The sequence below is a fragment of the Prosopis cineraria genome, unplaced genomic scaffold (genome assembly GCF_029017545.1).
Source record: "Prosopis cineraria cultivar Desert tree isolate PC_DT_omini unplaced genomic scaffold, ASM2901754v1 PC12, whole genome shotgun sequence".
NCBI classification, from domain to species: domain Eukaryota; kingdom Viridiplantae; phylum Streptophyta; class Magnoliopsida; order Fabales; family Fabaceae; genus Prosopis; species Prosopis cineraria.
Window position 1 is genome coordinate 2,248,894 of NW_026555343.1, and position 20,664 is coordinate 2,269,557.

Sequence of the window (20,664 nt, forward strand, 5' to 3'; positions counted from 1 at the left end):
GGCATATAAGGTTTGGCTTCAGAGGGAGAATGCCTACTTTTAGTTCCACTATCGACCTCTTAGGATTCCTTACCATTCTGTATGATGACTACCATAACTTACTCTTGTGGATTGACTTCGATATTGCTTGGAAGTTTACTTTGACTCTTTCCAGTAACTAAGCTAGCCAAATTGTTTATTTGAGTCTCCATATTCCTCAAAGAATTACCCATTTGAGATTCTATATTCTTTATAAAAGCTTGAGTTGAAGTAATTGTTTGTTTTAGTTAGTCAATCTCTTGATTAATACTCTTCATGCTATTCACTTGGTAAGTTGCCATTTGAGCCAAAGCTTCCTCCAACTTCGTTGTACGATCTTCAATTATGTTTCTTTATTGTTGAAAGCCTGGCTGTGCTTGTGGCCCCTGAGTAGAGAAATTCTTCCAAGAGAAATTTGGATGATTTCTCCATCCAAGGTTATATGTGTTGGAGTATGGGTCATTCCTTAAATTAATTGGATCATTACTAGCTTCCATATAATTAGCCTCCTCCACATAGTCACCATCACAACATGTATGAAGAGAATTATTAGTAGAAGAAAGGGAATTAACAGAACCAAAATTTTTCAATAATAAATTCAAACTCTTTATTAAATCCCCTAGTTCATGTGAGACATCTGATATAGAAACTTCATTAACCATCGCCCTCTTTCCTCAAACTGCCTCCTGCCTTCAATTTGCTGCTAGCATTTTATAAATCTCCTCCCTTTTTTCAGCTGTCATATTACTTGGATCACTTCGAGCTACATTATCAACTTTTGATTGGCATTCAACATTAAGCCCATTATAAAAAAAAATCCATCAAGAGTATGTGTGGAAATTGGTGATGAGAATATTGGCTTATGAGGAGATTATAACGTTCCTAGGCCTCATGAAACAATTCACTATTTTGTTGTGTGAAGAAGTGAATTTTATCTCTTAATTCTGAAGTTTTTTAAGGAGAATAATATTTCAATATAAATTGCTCATACATCTCCATCCAAGAGCTTATGGAAGCTTCTAGTAATCATAAAAGCCATTGACAAGCTTCTTCTTTTAAACAATACAGAAAGCAATGTAGCTTTAAATCATCATTCGATAGATTATTTAGCGGTAGTGTATCAATTACCACATAAAATTCTCGTATAAAATCCAAGGCATCTTCAATTCGGTGCCCGTTGAAATTAGGTAGCGCATTTAAGTAAATATTCTTAAATTCATAATTACGTGTTCTCGTACTCAGTTGGATGCATGACAGATTAGATGTGATGAATGGGCATTGAATATCTATAAATGTAATGGATGGCTCTAGAATAGTTTCATCACCCATCTTTCTTCTTCTTTGAGATATATTTTTCCTGCAAAATCGTTCAATTTCTAAATTAATAGGAATCAAATTTAAATCACCAGAACTTCTTAGTTGCATAAAAAAATAAAATAAAAAATTAAAATGAACTAAAAATTAAATAGTTAGTAAACTTGTGACTTCCCCGGCAACGGCGCTAAAAACTTGATCACTCTCGTAAGTGTATGAGATCACAGTAATAAATTATCCAGAGTATTTCAGGTGTCGAACCCACAGGGAAGTTATACTTTTATTAATTTAAATAATTAATAGTTTAAGAAAAATAGATAAAATGGATAAATTTGATAAAAATATAAAGAATAAAATTAAATCAAGAAAATAATGATGATAAAAACACAATCACTTGAAACGTTGGGATTTAGGATTCACTCTATGGGTTACTTGTTTCTACCTTTTGAGTTGACTCGAATCAATTATAGTGACAACTATTCCTAAGATGTCCTAATATTCTCCTGAATTATTAGTTCCTTTTTAATTAGTGTTAAATTCATTTTCACGATACCCAAACAATTAATTAAACCGTGACGTTATAGTTTAAGTCATCATAAATTTCGAGAACTATCCCTAACCTAGTTATTTATATTTATTTCTCTAGATCTAGGTTCTCTCTTCACCTCCTAATCCATCAAGATTACTCATAGATTTGATTAAATGGAGGTCAGTTATTAAATCAATATGAAGAACAAGAGAAATAAATATAATTGAGAAAAAGCAAAAATATTCATAAATATAAATGTAAAGAGTCAAAACAAAGGAAATAGAAAACTAGCTCCCCAATTGGGCTAATCCTTACCCCAACTGAATAATTTAAAAATACATAATAAAATTAAATAAAATCATTTTAAAATCTTCAATCATAAAAAATGATCACAAAGAAAATTAAGGAGTAGAAGAGAAATAATTATAATTTGTAAAACTCCTCAATGATCTCATTTTCAACATTCAGAATACTTCCACAAGCTCCAAATATCTCAAAGAGAATTCTTGAGGTACTCAAATAAATGATTGGATGCCTTTCTTCTTGATGGAGGGAGTATTTATAGTTAAAGTAAAGGCTCCTTCTTTTGTTCTTTGTCGATGTGGGACTCTAATATATATATATATATATATATTTCTCTTTTCTTTCTATTTGATTTATTCTTTTTCTTCACAAAATATAAAGATAAAAAGATATGAATAGATTTTGTATTAAAATTTCTTTTTATCTTTTAATTAAGTGATGAAAAAAATATATATAAATATCAATTAAATAAATATAAAATTTTAATAAATATAATTAAATTTAAATTAAAATCTATACCTATTTAATTATAAAATATATACTTATCATTGAGATTTTTTTTTTTTGGGGGCCAGCAAAATGAGATTGGTAACCGTCACGCGTTCATCTAATTTAAATAAAATTTAAAACATGACGTTTGAAGAATCTTTGTTGCCCCAAAGCTTGGGGGCAAGTTCATGTTCAGTAATTATGAATGGTTCTTTTTCTTACACATTCTGAGAGACGTGGGCTCCAATCGTTGAATTTAAATTCAGCCCAAAAAAAAAAATTCTATTTAAAGTTTTTGCATTGAATTTATCTTCTTAATAATGCACTACTCCATGCTAATGACAACGTTAATTGCTTTGTAATGAATCATAACGCATTATTCTTTATGGTTATGATATCAATTCCTTTCTAAGTATGAGGTTTGCGGACCAACTGCAATATCTATATCAATTAAAATAACACACATTCGGTAAGGTGAAATGATTAAAACATAATAAAATTAAATGAGTTGGACGGGAAATAATATTTGCGTCATTGCTTTAAGCAACTAAAAAATATTCTCACAAAAAATATTATCCAACGTAAATAAAAAAAAAATCTCTTCTAATTTTAAAATATCTATCATACTAAACGGCAAAGAGGAAAAGTTACAAAGTAGATAGAATTACTTTTATTTCGAGCCTTTCAATTTTCGAATTTAACAGAATCGACAATATTAGATATCAAATTATCACAGTCACTGTCATTATTACTATTGTTTTTATTATTATAAAAATGACAAATAGCAATACAATGAGTGAATGAGGGACGCTGTTGTTAACCCTTTTTGTTGGGCTGAAAGGTTAACTGTTAACCTAATCAATCATATTAGTTAAGAAAATAAGAGAAAGAATAACCAGACCGAAATTATTAAAAAAATAAAAAGAATGACCTTGACCAAGTTTGCATTATTGACAAGGCAAAGAAACTGTAAGAAAAAAATTCAAAAGGGAAAAAGAAAATACCACAGATTTTCAATTCAATTTTTGTCTCGAATAATTAAAAAAATAGCATATAATTTTTTTTCCATTGATAAGATTTCAATCCAATTACAAATCTCCATAGAAGGAAAAAAAAGTTTTGAAATCCAGCAATATTATTGTCTGGATAGTAACGCCACCAGCTCATTGAAAGAGAATTTGACCTCTCTCCTATTTTTAAAAAATAAAAAAATAGACTGGGTGGGAACTGAGATGAGTAGTGTTTTCAAATTTCAAATTCAAATTTCAAAATTCCGCAATCTTGTCCGTCCATTCAATCAGCCCGTTGCGTTCCTCAATCACAACCCTTACTCCCCAATACCAAGAATTCCACGGCTCAGTTTCACTCAAATCCAAATCATATTCGCTTTCTCATTCAAGATCTAACCGTTGCTCCTGCCACAACGCCAATCACTTTTCTATAAAAAAGAATCTTCATTCGTCCCCACACTCACGAGCCCTCGATCTTTCTCTCCGCTCCACTTCCCTCACTGTCTTTTTGGCATTTCTTCAAACACCTTGAACCCTTCCTTTTCTTATCTTCTCCCTTCTCTTCGTTTCCTTTCCTTCCTTTTCAGATCCAAGATGCGTGAGATCCTTCACATTCAAGGTGGCCAATGTGGCAACCAAATCGGTGCCAAGTTCTGGGAAGTGGTATGCGCCGAACACGGCATCGATCCCACTGGAAGGTACCATGGAGACTCGGATCTGCAGCTTGAGAGGATTAATGTCTACTACAACGAGGCCAGTTGTGGGAGGTACGTGCCGAGAGGTGTGCTTATGGATCTCGAACCAGGAACCATGGATAGCATCCGATCTGGACCGTACGGACAGATTTTCAGGCCCGATAACTTCGTCTTTGGACAGTCTGGTGCCGGAAACAACTGGGCGAAAGGACATTACACTGAAGGCGCGGAACTCATCGATGCCGTTCTTGATGTTGTACGAAAAGAAGCCGAGAACTGTGACTGCTTGCAGGGTATGTTTTCTGATTTTTTGTATTGACAGAAATTAATGTCATATTTTGTTTATTTTCCTGATTTCTCCTTGTTTAGTGTTTTGGTATGTGTTTCGTTGCTAAAATTGACACTGAAACTTTGTGAGGTTTATAGATCTTTGCTCTGTTTTGCTGGTAAGTGTTAGTTATTCTTTAATAAATGAACTGTGAATGGTAAGCATTTAAGTTTTCCGCTTTCAAAAACATGCGCAACTTCCACTGTGGTTTTCAGATCTCCTGATCTGTTCTATGTCTTATGATTAGATGTTTCTTTAAAATTAGTTGTGATTCGTTGATGGGTGTGTGTGTTTCTGATTGAGAAATTGTAACTTCCGGTATTTTTTAAAATCTCACGCCATTTTTTATGGACTGAAACTTGATGTTTCCTCTATGACAAATGAAATGCAACGATTTTTTATCCATTATCTCTCTCCGCTTGCTAGCTGTGTACGAATTTGATCTTTACTTTGAGGCTGACTTTGAATTTGATGCGGTCTGTAGGTTTCCAAGTGTGCCATTCTCTCGGAGGAGGAACAGGATCTGGAATGGGTACTCTCTTGATTTCAAAGATCAGAGAAGAATACCCAGACAGAATGATGCTTACTTTCTCAGTCTTCCCTTCTCCCAAGGTCTCTGACACAGTGGTAGAGCCATATAATGCGACGCTTTCTGTCCACCAACTAGTTGAGAATGCAGATGAGTGCATGGTACTTGACAACGAAGCACTTTATGACATTTGCTTCCGCACCCTGAAGCTCACTACTCCTAGCTGTAAGATTTTATGCCTTCATGTGAATCTTTATGAATGCCTCCTAAAATGATTATGTGTACTCGCTGTTGCTGTCTGAATGACGCCTGGTGTTTCCTTAAGTTTTGTTCTTTTCCAAAATTGTGTAATTTAATTTAATTTAACGTTCATACAGAGCTGACTATTTTAATGTCCTAATGAGCAGTTGGTGATCTGAACCATTTGATTTCTGCAACCATGTCTGGAGTGACTTGCTGTTTAAGGTTCCCGGGTCAGCTGAACTCAGATCTCCGCAAGCTTGCAGTCAACCTTATCCCATTCCCTCGTCTTCACTTCTTCATGGTTGGTTTCGCACCTCTGACCTCGAGAGGTTCTCAGCAATACAGAGCTCTTAGTGTTCCTGAGCTAACACAGCAAATGTGGGATGCAAAGAACATGATGTGTGCTGCTGACCCAAGACATGGACGCTACCTCACCGCCTCAGCTATGTTCAGAGGGAAGATGAGCACGAAGGAGGTTGATGAGCAAATGATCAATGTCCAGAACAAGAACTCCTCATACTTTGTGGAGTGGATTCCAAACAACGTGAAATCAACTGTGTGTGACATTCCCCCTACTGGGTTGAAGATGGCTTCCACTTTCATAGGAAACTCCACATCAATTCAGGAGATGTTCAGGAGGGTGAGCGAGCAATTCACGGCCATGTTCAGGAGAAAGGCTTTCTTGCATTGGTATACTGGTGAAGGAATGGACGAGATGGAATTCACTGAAGCTGAGAGTAACATGAACGATCTTGTTTCGGAGTACCAGCAGTACCAGGATGCAACTGCTGATGATGAAGAATATGAAGAGGAGGAGGAACTTCGAGAGTATGACGAGTAAGGGTACTGTTGTGTGCGTCTGCTGCAACTTCCTGTTGCCGGTTCATTGATAGTTCCGGCTGGTTCGCTTTAGGCATATATATGATATTCAAAAACTTGTTTCGGGTTTTAATCTGTTTTCTGTGCTATGTACTTTTGTTGGTTAGTACTTGCTACTTATGAAAGACAAGTATGGTTCAAACAAATGCTAATATTGTTTGGAATTGGATTCGTTATTGAAAAAGAGATCCCATGTACCAAACAGAGAGTCATTCAACATGCTTATTTTTATTTATTAGTACTAATAATACAGAAAAAGCATAAGAAATGAAAGGTGTTAAATTTCAAGAATAATCTTCAAGTAAGAAAAAAGCAGGAAAGTAAATATAATATAATATTATTGTTTTTTCTCTTATTTTTTAAGAATAGTTAAAAGATTTTAATTTAAAATGAAATAATGTTATCAACTAATAACTTATAAAAGTAAATTAAATTGTGCTTCTGCCTTCAATATACTGGATGAGAGAGAGTACAAAATAGTCATGTCACGAGAACTTGTGAATGCGCATTTCTTGAATCTCATTTTTGCCCACTACAAAATGGAACCAGGGATAGTGGAATAATATCTCATCGCTTTTCCTTTAAAAAAGCAAAAAATTATTTCTCTCGCCAAGTCTTGTCAAGTTTTAGGCAGCTCGTTTTGAAAGTTTTTAAAGCAGGGTTCCCATTTCCCAGGGCAATGAATGTCTTCTGGAACATAAATTGCTTATTTTTGGTAATACAATGAATTCAAGGTTCTAACTTTTCAACTAAACCTTACATTTTTAAACATTTTGGATGTTTGAATTGGAGCAAACTTGTATTTTTTGTTTCATTTATGCATTTTGTGGCTAAACAATATGGATGAGAGGAGAGCTCTTCCCCTTGTTTGGTTAGGAACAAATAATTTTATGAAATTAACAATTAGAACTCATTATTTTAAATAAAAGATATTAAATCTAAAATGATAGCAAAAAACGATACAATTAAATTTAGAAGGTCTATTTCCCTACTTCCCAATGTTGAGGAGCAAAACGATACATTAGTTAATTTAGGGTACAGCAAAAGCTTGGTTTTTGAAGCGGCATAGGTTCAAGTTTTTTAATCCATTCCTCTATGTAAATTAATCCTAAATCTGTTTCACCGAAAGGCTTAAGCATAGAGTTTAGTCACAACAATGTTTCCAGGACTAATTTACGTAGACAAATGAAATACAACTCGAAGACAAAATCATCTACTTCTTCATACCACCATTGATGCCACTTTTGTCCACAACTTTCTTGTATTCAAACGCCTCATCCACACACTCCTCCGGCACCACTGGTCTTCTATTCCCAAACTTGTTCCAAAATAGCACAATGAAACCTATCAATCCTCCAAATCCAACCCCAATCAGCATTGCAGAAACTACGCTGAAAAAGCAATCACACTTTGGTTCCACGCTCAGATTTTCACTCTTCTTATCAATAGCATTTGGATTCAGAGGCTCTGAATGTATCCAATATGGGAATAGCCTTGATGTGAAGTTCCATAAATGAAGAAAACAGGTTTCAGATGTGTTCTCCTCCACAGTACTAAATCCCACAAACATTTCCTTCTTCTCTTTCATGGACATGTTGATTTTGTGCCATAGAAATGGATGAAATGGCCTTAAATTGCCATATTGACTCAACCTGACTTCTAAGCGTGAGGAACTCGCTTTATAATCAATCCAGACATGAAGCTTTTGCTCACTTTTCATACCCATTTTCGCAGTGGAAGCAGCGTCATTAATTTTAGCTATAACTGAGCTACTATTTCTACCATTACCATCTCTTGAAATGGTTACTTCAAGAACATTACCCAGAAAGTTTCTATTTGTCAATTCAAAAGAACTCCCATATAAGCTATCATTACCAAACGCTACAACAAAACCCAAACCATTCTCTTCCTTCGAAGACATGGAAAATGCAAAGTAAGTCGAGAAAGAGACTAATTTTCTTGATTTACCTTCCACAAGCAAGATGGGTTTCTCGTACATGACTCGTCCGGTGCCGGAAATTTGAATCGCGGAGCCATCATCAAACGGAACGATCTTCGCATTGCCAAGAAGAACCACAGTAGACTTAAATTCCAGGTCCTTTTGAAAATCCGTAAACGAAAACGAAGCGATTGGGTCGGAAGCTAGGGTTCGGTGGAAGAAGACGAGAAAAAGAGCAAGTACGGTGAAGCGAAGGGAAGTGAAAATTGGGGCCATAGTGAAGTGGGTTTCAGATTGAGCTGAAATGGAATTGGTGGTTCCAATTTTGCAATAAAGATGAAATGGGGTGATTTTGGAACTGAGAAGAAAGAAGAAGAAATGGTGAAAATTGGAGACGGTGTATTGTAAGTGTGACTTACTTGTTTCCTTTTCTGAAACGGCGTGGTTCACTCTTGCTCAGTGGAAGCTGATGACGACGCAGGGAACATGTGAGTGGGCTAGTCTCCATAAAAGCTCAGCTTTTCAAGAATCTGGTTTGACCTCTTTACCGTGCCAGCCATCACAAATTCACAATTGAGGTAAATAAGAGTAATGTTTAGTTTAATTACGCTTTTATTTTTTTTTACGCTGTAAAAAAACGTAATGTCGTGTTAAAAATTACTATTATTATTAAATAAAATATTATAAGAAATCTGGACATCTTCTGGTTGATTCTAAAATTGGTGCTAAAAAGCATATAATATCATCTTCCATACATCTCATTTTACAAGATGTTTTTTTAATTTAAATTATAAATATCAATGAAATAAATTAAACATAATTTTAAATTTTAAATTTTTAAAATAAGAAATATGAATTTATAAAAATACTCTTCAATTAATAAATAAAAGAAAGAAGATATTTAAAGAATGAAAGATAATTTTGAAATAAATTCATTAATAAATTATTATTATTTTTAAATATATTATATTATAGAACATCACATCATTCTAAATATTATTTATTCCGTATCAAATATAAGACACTTTAAAAAATATTTGATATTCAAATGTATAAGATACTTTAAAAAGATTAAAATTTTATTAAATAAATTTATTTTAATATTATCATTTTTCTCTTTATATATATTTAATTTATATCAACTCTCTCTTTTTAATATTTTAAATGAAGGATATTTTAAAAGTTTATATTTTTGCTTTAAAAAATAAAATTAACTGTATTTAATAAAATTTATCAATATATAAAATTTTGTTAAAAAATATTTTATAATCTGACACGGATGTAACACATTTTGTAAAATGAAGAAATGAAAATAAATATTTTTTCCAGTAAAATTAATAGAAAGAGGAGGCATCTTTAGTCTTATTTATACATGATATATTATTGTCATGATAGAAATACCAATAAAAGCTCCATTCTAAAAAGTTGATGTATTTGGATTTTTTTCCTCATCATTTGAAAAAAGCACTCAAGCAAGGAGAAATATCATCTCGATTTATATCAATTGAATAGTCTTCAGGCCGTGGGGCTCAACTTTATCGAACACTGTCCTTCTGTCATAGAATTTAACACTCCCATGTAGAATGAATTTAGTATAAAATAAATGCTATGAAGAACAAGCATTTAATTTGTTGTCTTGGTAAGATCAGCTAAAATTGCTTATAGTATTTCATGAACCACCCCACCCGCGCAAATATTGTCAATTAATGAGATTTTATATATGCTTTCTCCAATTCTATATATAATGCAACTTTTAAAAAATTAGTCATCTTGTAAGCTTGTTGAAACGTCAAATATTCTTTTTCATACATGCCTTGTATTAGAAACTACTGTGATGTAGAGATAGTAATTCACTAATTAATGAGATCAGATCATGCAAAAGTCGATCTATATCAAATTGTTAACATTTCAAGGCAAACGTAGCATATTAACTTATAAATATGGGTGACAGTTTTTTTGTTAAAATAAAGATGTACTTTTAATATGTTTATAAATCTCCTCATAATTAATTTAGGTGCAGTGAAGCACTCCATTCAAGTCGATCAGCTTAAAAGTTTGGTGTTTTTGGAGTCAGATTCTGGTGTTTAGGAGGCTTTCGTATTATTGCATCCCAAAAGAGACTTTTGGTCAGGCGCAGGGAATATTCTTCTCAGTAGAGATTAATTTTTTCCATAACACTGAAGACAATAAATAGATCATTTCTAATTTAAGTTTGGTTGATACACAAAAACAACGAAAAGGAGAACTTAATTGGAAGAGATCTATTCTTCATCTTCAATAGTTTTGAAGAGAGAGACGGAATCTGTTCGCAGAAAAAAAAAAAAAAAAGAAAGCAGGACTTTTGCAAAGAAAAGAGAGTGACAAAATGGGGCATAAAGGGCGTGTTACTCACACACACACACTCCCCAATACAAGAGCCTGTGGGAGATGGAGATTGGAGAATATCAAAGTCATTTTCGGTTGTGGGTCTGTTGAGAACTGCAAGAAATACCATTGGAGAAAACAAAAGAGTCCCAAGAAATTCTCAATCACTTGCCACGCAAGTTAGATATTTTCACATCTGGGGAAGTTGGGAGTCTTGAATGCATAGTGGAGGGCACATGATGAACTTCCCCAAGCTGAAACCAAAAATTTATTAGCAACAATAGACCACTGAAGATGGTGACAGAGTAAAGACCAAGTTTCACGTGGACGGGATGTCCATCCAATGCATATTGGAATTGAATTCAATATTGCTATTACTATAACCAGATGCCTCTCTCTCTCTCTCTCTCTCTCTCTCTCTCACTATGTCTAATCTAATCTAATCTATTGCTAATCTAATCTTCTAGCTTCACGTGAACCCTCCAAGAAAATTGTCTACTTCCATCTCGGTCAAACTCTATCACCTCTCCAGTTCAACTTTTATACTCTCTCTCATCCTAATTGCAGGACTCTTTTGAATATTGTGCTTTGCTCCCTCCGTTTTTATTTATAAAAAAAAAAATTATTATTTTTTATTTATTTTTCTATACAAATAAAATCATCTATTTCAATAAATATTTATTACACATTTTTTAAATTATCCTTCATAATTTAAATTAATAAAAAATAATTAATACATATTTATATTAATTAATATAGAGCATGTTAGTTCAATTATTTTATTTTTAGACATAATTATTGTAGTTAATAAATTTTTTTAAATTGTATGATATAATTTTTTTTATAAATAAAAATGGAGTGCTCTTTTATAATAATACTAAATTTGTCTTCTACATTAAATGCATTTTTAATCAAAATACCCTACATTAAAACCCAAGTCTTTCTTGGTAAAAATTCCTTACTAAGTCTCTCATTCCCTAATTATATATATTTTTTAAAACACAAATATCAAGAAAACACTGTAATTTACAATATAAGGCCTTTTTATCAAATGTTTCCCATTTTACCTTTGTTGAATGTTGATGAAAGAAAAAATGTCATTAAAATATATATATTTTTTGAACCACAATATAGAGCGCTTTCTAAAATATTGGCTAATTCAAAATAAGGGCATTGTACAAAATTTTAGAAATCAAGACTTTAATTCACTTTTTTTAGAAATATAAATTAATTAATAATGACTTATATTATCATTTAAAGGAGGGAGTATATTTAATAGAGAATAAATTTTTAAATTTTTAGACAAAATAAATAAATTTTAAAGTTTTTTCAATTTTTGATGAAACATGTTAGTATTAAGTTACATAAATTGAATAGGAGAGAGTAGTTGATATTCAAAAAAAAAAATTGTTTTTCTTTTTCTAATTACTAGACCGATTAAATGCTTTGGGGTAGTTGTGGAAAAGTAACTCGAAAATTTGACACATTGATTACAGATAATTAATTTAATTAATCTTGATAAATTAGTTAACACGAGGAATTAATGGATTTTGAATGAGGCATGGGATGGGATCAACAATACACGAGTCTTTGTTGTCAAATACATTTAGATCTTACTAAATATTTGGTTAAATTATTGTTTTGGACCCGGTAAAACCATAGCAGAGAAAAGAAAAAGAAGGCAGCAAGAGCATGACCACACAAGCAATTTCAAAGCAAGTTGGCCTCACTTTTATGCCTTTTACTTTGGTTATTTCGCTTTCGCTAGTCGTTTATAGACATTTTGCTTCATCTTTACATCGGCTATAAAACAAGTGTTGGACCAGAAGAATATATATATATATATATATATATATAATTGGCACAAAGGAAGAACAAGATTTTACCCCAAAAGCCAAAGCTCTCAGCATTTGAAAGCGTTGGATCCCCACTGCAGTAGCTGTATTTTAGTGGATGGCTACTGCTTTAAAGTTTTCATGATATTCAACTTTTTTCATCTTTTTGGGTGACTACTCCAACACAACTTTGGCCAACTTTACTCCCATTAAACCCAACAAGATAAAAAGTTACGCCAAAATATGATAAGAACAATAATAGAACCAGCTTTTTAAATGTCGCGCTTTTTCTCTTTGAAATCAAAATGTGGGCTTCCTCAGTAATTCAGACGGCACAATGGAATTATATCTTTTTGCATCTCTTTAAACTTCATTCTTGTGCAATTTTTATTATATTCCTATAATAATTATTCAGTAGTTTCTATGCTTTTTCATTATTTTTTAGAAAGGGATATGACAGTCATTTTTAATATTCTAAGTCCCCCCTACCTCTTCTATTGTCAGTATTGTTTTGTACACTAAATAAGCTCTAAAGAGTAGGTGACTGAGTGTCCAGTTTTTCAATAGTGTGATTTCATGAAGTTTTTTTTTTTTCTTTGTTTTGTTTTTTAATACAAGGCCTCCATAGGCATCATGCGAGCGAAACCTGATCAATACAAATTTGGAAACAAAATATCTTTACACCTCGAGAGAGGATTTTGGTAAATTCTATGGAAAATACTAGTGTTGAGAATGATGTGCCATCCCATCAGCATACTTGTTCCTATCCTTAAAAGCGAAATCAAAAGTAACAGTCTAGTTACACCGGATCATGATCAGATCTTCAATGTTTTTAATACCTTTACTCATGTCTCGTGCTAACCAAATTCAATCAAAATGAATCTAGTGCTGTATAAAGGGGAATATGAACTTATAAGAGAGACATTTTATTTTTTACCTATGATTTGTAGCACTGAAATATGGCTATTAGATTTACGTGTCATTATTACGTGTAACCGATTGATTCAATACAATAGTTCAAACTTCAGGATTAAATCATTTCTATCATCCCCAACTGGTAAGCGATTCAATCATTGGTGACTCTTGTCAGGTTTAGCAGCTTTCAATACTTTATTTTGATGAAGACAATTAAATGCCCATATCATGTTTAATTGAACGCTCCTTAGTGCTTAACTTTGTTTAGATAAATTGAGCTGCTCATGTAACCTTATGCTCATGAATACAATACTAATATTAAATTCAACTCAATACATCTTAAAATGACTGATGTTCTCAAGTATAACAAGAGGTTTAAGCACGCTAAAAGAAGAATCCAGCTACCTTCAACTGCTCTCGTGAAGAGAATTGCTGTGCTTCGTCTTGCACATCAACTTATAAGGTTTTGCTTCTACTAGCAGTTTCACTTTGAGCATTTTCTCTAATTCCTTCTTGTGAGAACTACATCAGTGAAATAATTTTAAGTGGGTTGGACCAGAGAAATTTCTTTTGACCAAGGAGGCTCTTGTAAGTTGTGTTTGTCAGGAGAATATACATCACTTTTAGGTTGAAAAATAAGCTGCGGAGCTGCGCTTTTGCACTTTTGAAGAATACATGGCGAAGACAGCTCACAAACTTGACTTAAGGAGTGGGATTAAGCACAAGTTATGAACAAGTTATTTCCTTCTGTAATGATCATTATAGCCTTCTCAACCTAGATATCAGTCATCCAACAGCACATTCTGAATATTACTCTAAACTTTCTTTCAGTCTATAGCAAGCTCTACGGATTGAAAAAGGTTTTCAAACGCTTGATAAAATTTAAAGCTAGTTACATGATCAACTAACATAAAACACATACAAAGGACCAAAAAGAATAAACATTCAGTTAAGAAATTACTCAAAAGGCTCTGAACAATTAGCTTGTAAACAAAATCCTAAAAAGAATTTTCCTTTCATGGGAACATCAATGGAGATAATAGGCAACTATGAGATGCTGATGTTAGAGAACTGCGTTACATAAGAAAAAACACTTTTCCACCTGTCGTCTCTGTTGTTTTTCTTTTTCTTTTTGGGTTTGTTTTATATGAATCTCTGCTCATATAAGTAGAATGAAAAGGAAAATTCAGCTAACACTGACAACTCCGGGGTTCTAGTGTATAGGAAAACTACACATCAATATTGAGAAATAGAAATGTAATCAAGCATGGAACATTCAATTTTTCATCTGAAGCACCAAACTTGAGATAATATTTCAATCACTGCTTGCATCACAATTAAGCTTTTTAATGGACTGTGAATTCCCTAACCTTTATATGATTCATGATTCACATTTAAGCACTTAAGAATAATTTTAATTCTAAAAAAAATCTAAAACAAAAACTCCATTTACAACTGCTGAAAGCAAGCACTGGATGCCAGCATTTTTCCTTAAATTATATGCAAAATTATTGACTAAATATCTGTCCCCTCATTGAAACACTCCCACGTTTACTTATCCTAAGAATCATGGCAGCATTACTATCTCAATATTGAAAGTTTAAAATAATTATAAAGGACACTAAGCAAATACAAAATTGTGAAGCATACCATTTCAGATAGCCTACAAAGATCAGCTTATCTCTCGAGCAATTTTACTGGCTTCTATGTCGACAATATTCTCCTTACCAAATAGAGTAAAAGCCACGGTTGCCTGTAAGAAAAATGATGCGTTAGTTCAAATACAGATTGAAGAAAAATGCTGGCATGAAATTAAAATTTCACGTAATTTTGACCCTTCTTCCCCACTAATTTACACATTTGAACAACCTTTACAGCCATTTGGAACAATATATGCATTTTTTGATAAAAAATTTGGACCAATATATTGGGCAATCATATTCACTACATCAAGCTATGTCAATTTTGTTAAGGAGGCAACTCACTAGTTTGGTTTTGCGATTCAGCTTCTTAAGAGTGCCTGTGAACCCTGCAAATGTTCCAGAAAGAACTCGAACAGTTGAACCTGGCTTCAGAGTAGATGATTTTTCAATGGTCATGTCAGAAGTTTTGCTCGACTTCCTTTTTGGCTTAGAATCAGCTTCTGATTTAAAACCATCATCTGATTCCAACTCTGCTTTCAGAACCTCAGAGTTCAGGACTGCATTTTTCTCTTCTTCCTCAAATGTTTGGTCAGCTTTTTCTTGCTCTTCTTTTGCCTGCCTAAAGATTTCTTCCATATCATCAGCAGATACTGGCTTAGGCCTGTTAATCTGCCTCTTTCTGCAATGTAAATGGTAAGAGTACTTTCAATAAGGCTAAGTTAGGGAAGCATGTATTATAATACGGACAACAAGGACGGCAATGCCAAATAGACATTTGATATAAGGCCTCTGGAATTAGCAATCAAGGTCACATATGAAAGCTAAGAAGACCACCCATAAAATAAAATTTAAAAAAAATAGCAAACGGGTGAAAAATCTTGGGGAGAATCACAACCAACTTAGGTACCTCAAAACAAGAACCTTCTTGAGTTTGAAAACTATGTGACATGCTCCACCCAGTCCTTTTTATAATAGACCAATAACTAAGATATCAGGACCATAGAATTCATTTGAAATTAATTGAAATCAATAAACATATTACCAATATAAATTTCTTTCCAAAAATACCCTTATTTAATAATTGATTGGTGACTTTTAATAAATAAATACTTCTTTTTAATGAGAATAACAAGGGAAATTTTTAATAAATGCCCTCAACAAGAAGTTATTGTTTCTTAAATAAGACCATGAAAACTCTCTTAAAATTCTCTTATAAAAGAGTCCTGAGGTAGTACTATATTAACAACTTTTTTTTTTTTTTTTGACAAAAGGAATTGAGTGTCTATGTTGCTCAGAAAGACTTTAGCTGTGATTCTCCCAAAATCTTCATCTGTTAGGAGAAACCAAATGGGCGGATAGAATTATCACCCATTTTTAATTAAAGCCAATGCTAAAATACTTATATATCTAAAACTTCTTGGTTATCTTGTGGCTTCTTCTTTTGCACAAGAGTTTTTAATATGACCTTGCAGTAAAATATACAAGGCTCAAGATATTAACTATTTCACTTGCCGTGATGCTACTTTTAAAATAATAGCAATAAGTTTAACACAAACACCATACACTTAGTTACTTACATGCTTCCAACCTTAGAACCAAGAAATCCTCCAATACCATCATACTCTCTTATAAAGTCGTGCAGCTCTTTGTTCAGTACACATCTAAAAAAAATACAACCTGGGAATAGGGGCCTTGGTGTAATTGAGTATGATCCATTCTTTAATCTCCTTTTCACTTGGACGGCTGGAGCATATAGCTGAAAACAAACACTATCAAATTCAAAAGGTAAAAATAGATAAATAAAAAAGACGACATAAAACAACATTTCTTAAGTTGATGCTTCCCATAGAGTTTGTTTTCTCATCTCATCAGCTAGTAGGGTGTTTGGTATGGTCAGTTAAAAAAGTCAATAACCCATAAACTCTTATTCTTCATAATTCATCCATATAATCCGATTAATCTACAAGATTAATAGAGAACCCAAGAAATGAAACTCTGTCAAACTTTATTAATATATATAAACGAAATAACATTTCATTGTTATTACTCCCTCTGGTCTTATACATTAGTCAACTATTAGAACAAATTGATGGTCCTGTATATTAGCCGCTTTGCATAAAAGGGGAGAGCATTATTTAGCTTTTTCCAAAAATGACCCTTGCTTACGAAATAAATAACTTTAAACAGTAAAACGGTAGGCCATAGATTCTAATTCTCTAAAATTTTCTTGCTTAAACCAATATAGTAAAAGCAAGGACAAAGACTCAGAACCATAAAATTGACTAGACTCGGAGTTACTCAATTCACATCTCAAGTTAATCCACCAAGAGCCTAAGAAGAAAATTTAAGATTGCTTGAGAGCCTGGAAAATGAAACACTTTCAAAGTGTCTGTGAAGAAAAAGGAGACAACATTTCTGAATTATTATTGCTCATGTATTTTGCCAACAGCTGAGAGAGGTGTTTGGTATATTCAGCTAAACAAGAAATCGACAAACTAGAAATTCCTATTCTTCATCACTCAGTAAGAGAGGAAGAGTAAAAGCATAGCTTTTAAATTCCCGTTCTTCATTATTCATTCAGACAAGCAAATAGAGTAAATACTATGGTCCTAAATTTGAACTAGCTCACGACAAAAGGTATCAATTTCACAGCTCTTACTAATTAATTCATCTAGGGTGGAAGATCAGAAATCAAATTTACAGAACAAGAATTTCGATTTATAGCACTTACGTTGACCTGTTCAATAACTTTTCTCTATTGATCAGTTCAATAATCCGTACATTCTCGATTTTATAATTCATCCTTGCCAACAAATAGACTAGTGAGTACAAGCAATGGTCATGGAATGGAACTAGCCTACAGCATATCCATTTCGAAGTATAACACTCAATTACCTTAAACTCTAAATCGGGGAAGTTCCTAGCCAGCGAGCGAGCTAGAAGTTGGGCAGTGTCCTGACCCCTGACCCGAGATCCTCGAATAACCCACCACTGGGGACCCAATTTAGCGAGGTTATCGAGGTTAAGTTTCTCGGTCCAAGAAGTTTTCTCCTTCTTGGGTTTCTTGATGAGCCTCTCTTCCACCTCTTCTCTCCAATTCGTAGTGGTTTTGCTCTCTCTCCTCTCATTTCTAAGGCGTCTTCTCTCTCTAGCCGTGAGCTCTTGAATATCGGTGGAATCAAGCGAAGCAGAAATTGATGAGCTAAAGCTTCTGGTTTGAGGAAATATGAAAGAGAGAGAAGGGAGAGAGGGCGTTGAAAGAGAGTGGAAGCCAGGATTCCATAGCAGAAGCCCCTGCTTCATCTTCGACAGGCTACAAGCGGATGGTTTGATAAGGCGCCGTTATGATTTTCCATATTTTTAATCATTTGCCGTACCAAGCGTCATTTTATCGATTGTAAATTTTTTTACTTAGATTATTGATTTTGCAAAATAATTTTTAAATAATAATATGAAAAGTTTTAAAAAGCCCGTTTGAATTTCAATTAAATATAATTAATTTTAAAAATAATTAATTAATATTATTGAATAAAATTATATATTTAATTAATTATAAAAATTTAAATTTAATTAATTGTATTCATAAAATTAGAGATTTGAAAAATCTTATACAATTAAAGTTAGAGGTTTAAAAAATTTTATACAATTAAAACCTAATATATTTTAACGAGTATGCTTAATATTGATAAGGGAGATTCAACTGTCATCGCTTTCGTTATTTGACAAACTCAATTTTTTATGTAAATTATATATTCATTTAACAAGTGACAATAGATAATTAATAAATATTGTCAAGAAATTAACGAGTAAAGTTATGCAATTAACAAGAAATCTGGTTGTTTTTTTGAAACAACAGTTAAACTAATGTTGTTATGATATTAACAAGTCAAGCTGGGTAATTAACAAGTATTGTTGCGTAATTGACAAGTAAAATTACATGATTAACAAGTAATGCGGTTCAGTTGAAGGGGTCATGGATTTGACAAACAATTAACAAGTCTTATTAAGGTATTAACAATGACAGTTACATGATTAACAAGTAATGTAGCTCTATTGTGAGAGTCACGAACTTAACAAGTTAAGTAATTGACAAGTCCTGTTAAAGTATTAACAAGTATAGTTACGCGATTAACAAGTAATTTATTTCTGTTCCAGGAGTCGTGGGTTAACAAGGAAAGTTAAATAAATAATAAATCCTTTTAAGGTATTAACAAGTAAAGTTACATGATTAACAAATAAGGTTTATTATATATATAATTTTATACATCGTATAATTAAATGAGTTAAGTGGTTTGGTGGTGTAAAACTTTTTGGTGAACTAAGGAGTCTTGGATTCTACACCCACCTTAGCCACCTTTGAAGAAATTAATTTTCCATAATTCTCCAGCCATTATCGACGGTGGGTCAGTTGACAGGCAGAGCTTTGGCGACGGAGGTCCAGTGGCTACAGTCGTAGGCAAAGCTCTGGTCACCGACAACGGTGCTCCAGCAACAATGGTTGGTGGTTTTCTTGTTTGTATATTTGAATTGAGTGTATTTTGGTTTTTTTCTACTTTCAACTTATTTTCAGTTTAGTTCTATAAGACTGAACTGATATTTTGAAATTCTTTGAGAGCCACGTGAAGATAAGTTGCTTCTGTGATCCTTAAATGAAATTCTCCTTTTAAATTAATAATTAGATCTTTTTTAGTAGAAATATGGAAACACTTGTTCTCTATAAATGAAAAAAATATCAAGTATGCTAGAGACACTGAATCTTTAATGAAAACAAAGAGTTCTTGGGCTTTCTTATTACAGTTTACTCAAATGTCAAGAGACAAAGGAATTGAAATAACAAATGTTTGATTAATAAAATATGCAAATTACAAAGTCATAAAGATTACAAAGATAAAGATGACATTAAAAACTATATGAATAAAAAGTTAAAAGTGCAATGGGCTTAAGTGATTGATTGTTGTTCGGTCCTTTCTCTTTATGACCTTCTTTTCCTTTTATATTAGTTTAGCCGAGACGGTTGCCCACAAAATCTAGAGCTCGTTCACAAAATATCGAGGATTTAATAGGCATGGCCTGTGATTCATGGCATGATCTTCCTATTTGCAATGCATATAGGCTATCATTAACTGCCAGCCTGTGTCCCTGAAATATTCATAGATAATGCCCATGACCTTGCGAGATTTAGGCTTTTTAGTCTTAAGGGGTTATAGACCCGAATTGACCATGATCTGGACCCAAACTTGTTATGGGATCGCTTATTGGGCCTAACTTTTTCATTTATCCAGCCCAATTTATGCTATAGCTATTGTGTCCTTTTAAATAAACATCGCTCTAGTTTTAGCCTAAATAATGCCCTCACTTGTTAGTGGCTAGTAACTATAAGCCTATAAGCCATGCAGCATGTTTGAAAGAGATTTGAAACACCATTTCATTTTTGTGTGTCTTCTGAAAAATATAAATTTTTTCCTTTTCTTTTTGTCAGTTCTTCCAGTATACTCTACCATTTCTGGACCCTTAAGCTTTCGCTCTTTGTTGCTTCCACATCTTTGTTCAACAATATCTTCCTCTTCTGCTATTGCCACTTTCAATGCTATAACATCCTCAATTTTAAACCTAGATTAATTAAGCTTAAAT

General features: G+C 32.9%; 3 protein-coding genes across 4 annotated transcripts; 1 reads left to right on the forward strand and 2 right to left on the reverse strand.

Moving 5' to 3' along the window:
• The first annotated feature begins 4,112 nt into the window (after positions 1–4,112).
• On the forward strand, positions 4,113–6,483 carry LOC129288378 (tubulin beta-9 chain-like). The gene is made up of 3 exons (XM_054924914.1): positions 4,113–4,651; positions 5,171–5,440; positions 5,623–6,483. The coding sequence occupies exons 1-3, from the start codon at positions 4,258–4,260 to the stop codon at positions 6,297–6,299; spliced, it is 1,341 nt and encodes a 446-aa protein (XP_054780889.1). The 5' UTR covers positions 4,113–4,257; the 3' UTR covers positions 6,300–6,483.
• Positions 6,484–7,250: 767 nt separating this feature from the next.
• LOC129288785 (L-type lectin-domain containing receptor kinase VIII.2-like) lies at positions 7,251–8,817 on the reverse strand. The gene has a single exon (XM_054925525.1). The coding sequence runs from the start codon at positions 8,550–8,552 to the stop codon at positions 7,551–7,553; it is 1,002 nt and encodes a 333-aa protein (XP_054781500.1). The 5' UTR covers positions 8,553–8,817; the 3' UTR covers positions 7,251–7,550.
• Positions 8,818–13,682: 4,865 nt separating this feature from the next.
• Positions 13,683–18,373, reverse strand: LOC129289537 (uncharacterized). Of its 2 annotated transcripts, none has more exons than XM_054926315.1 (5): positions 17,929–18,373; positions 16,611–16,789; positions 15,376–15,712; positions 15,041–15,143; positions 13,683–13,912 (listed from the first exon to the last, which is right to left on the reverse strand). In XM_054926315.1, exons 1-4 carry the CDS (start codon positions 18,334–18,336, stop codon positions 15,063–15,065), a joined length of 1,005 nt encoding a protein of 334 aa, XP_054782290.1. In that variant the 5' UTR covers positions 18,337–18,373; the 3' UTR covers positions 13,683–13,912; positions 15,041–15,062. The 2 variants fall into 2 exon arrangements, with proteins under 2 accessions (XP_054782290.1, XP_054782289.1); XM_054926314.1 differs by having other exon boundaries at positions 13,683–14,165.
• Positions 18,374–20,664: the final 2,291 nt, after the last annotated feature.

Bases quoted from the DNA above. Each gene is read 5' to 3' on its own strand.
- LOC129288378 (XM_054924914.1), top strand. From the start codon at position 4,258: ATGCGTGAGATCCTTCACATTCAAGGTGGCCAATGTGGCAACCAAATC. The intron at 4,652-5,170 runs GTATGTTTTCTG...TGCGGTCTGTAG, and splicing joins GAACTGTGACTGCTTGCAGG to GTTTCCAAGTGTGCCATTCT. The intron at 5,441-5,622 runs GTAAGATTTTAT...CCTAATGAGCAG, and splicing joins GAAGCTCACTACTCCTAGCT to TTGGTGATCTGAACCATTTG.
- LOC129288785 (XM_054925525.1), bottom strand. From the start codon at position 8,552: ATGGCCCCAATTTTCACTTCCCTTCGCTTCACCGTACTTGCTCTTTTT.
- LOC129289537 (XM_054926315.1), bottom strand. From the start codon at position 18,336: ATGAAGCAGGGGCTTCTGCTATGGAATCCTGGCTTCCACTCTCTTTCA. The intron at 16,790-17,928 runs GTAATTGAGTGT...GTTTGTTTTCAG, and splicing joins TCCCCGATTTAGAGTTTAAG to CTATATGCTCCAGCCGTCCA. The intron at 15,713-16,610 runs GTAAGTAACTAA...TTTACATTGCAG, and splicing joins GGTTCTAAGGTTGGAAGCAT to AAAGAGGCAGATTAACAGGC.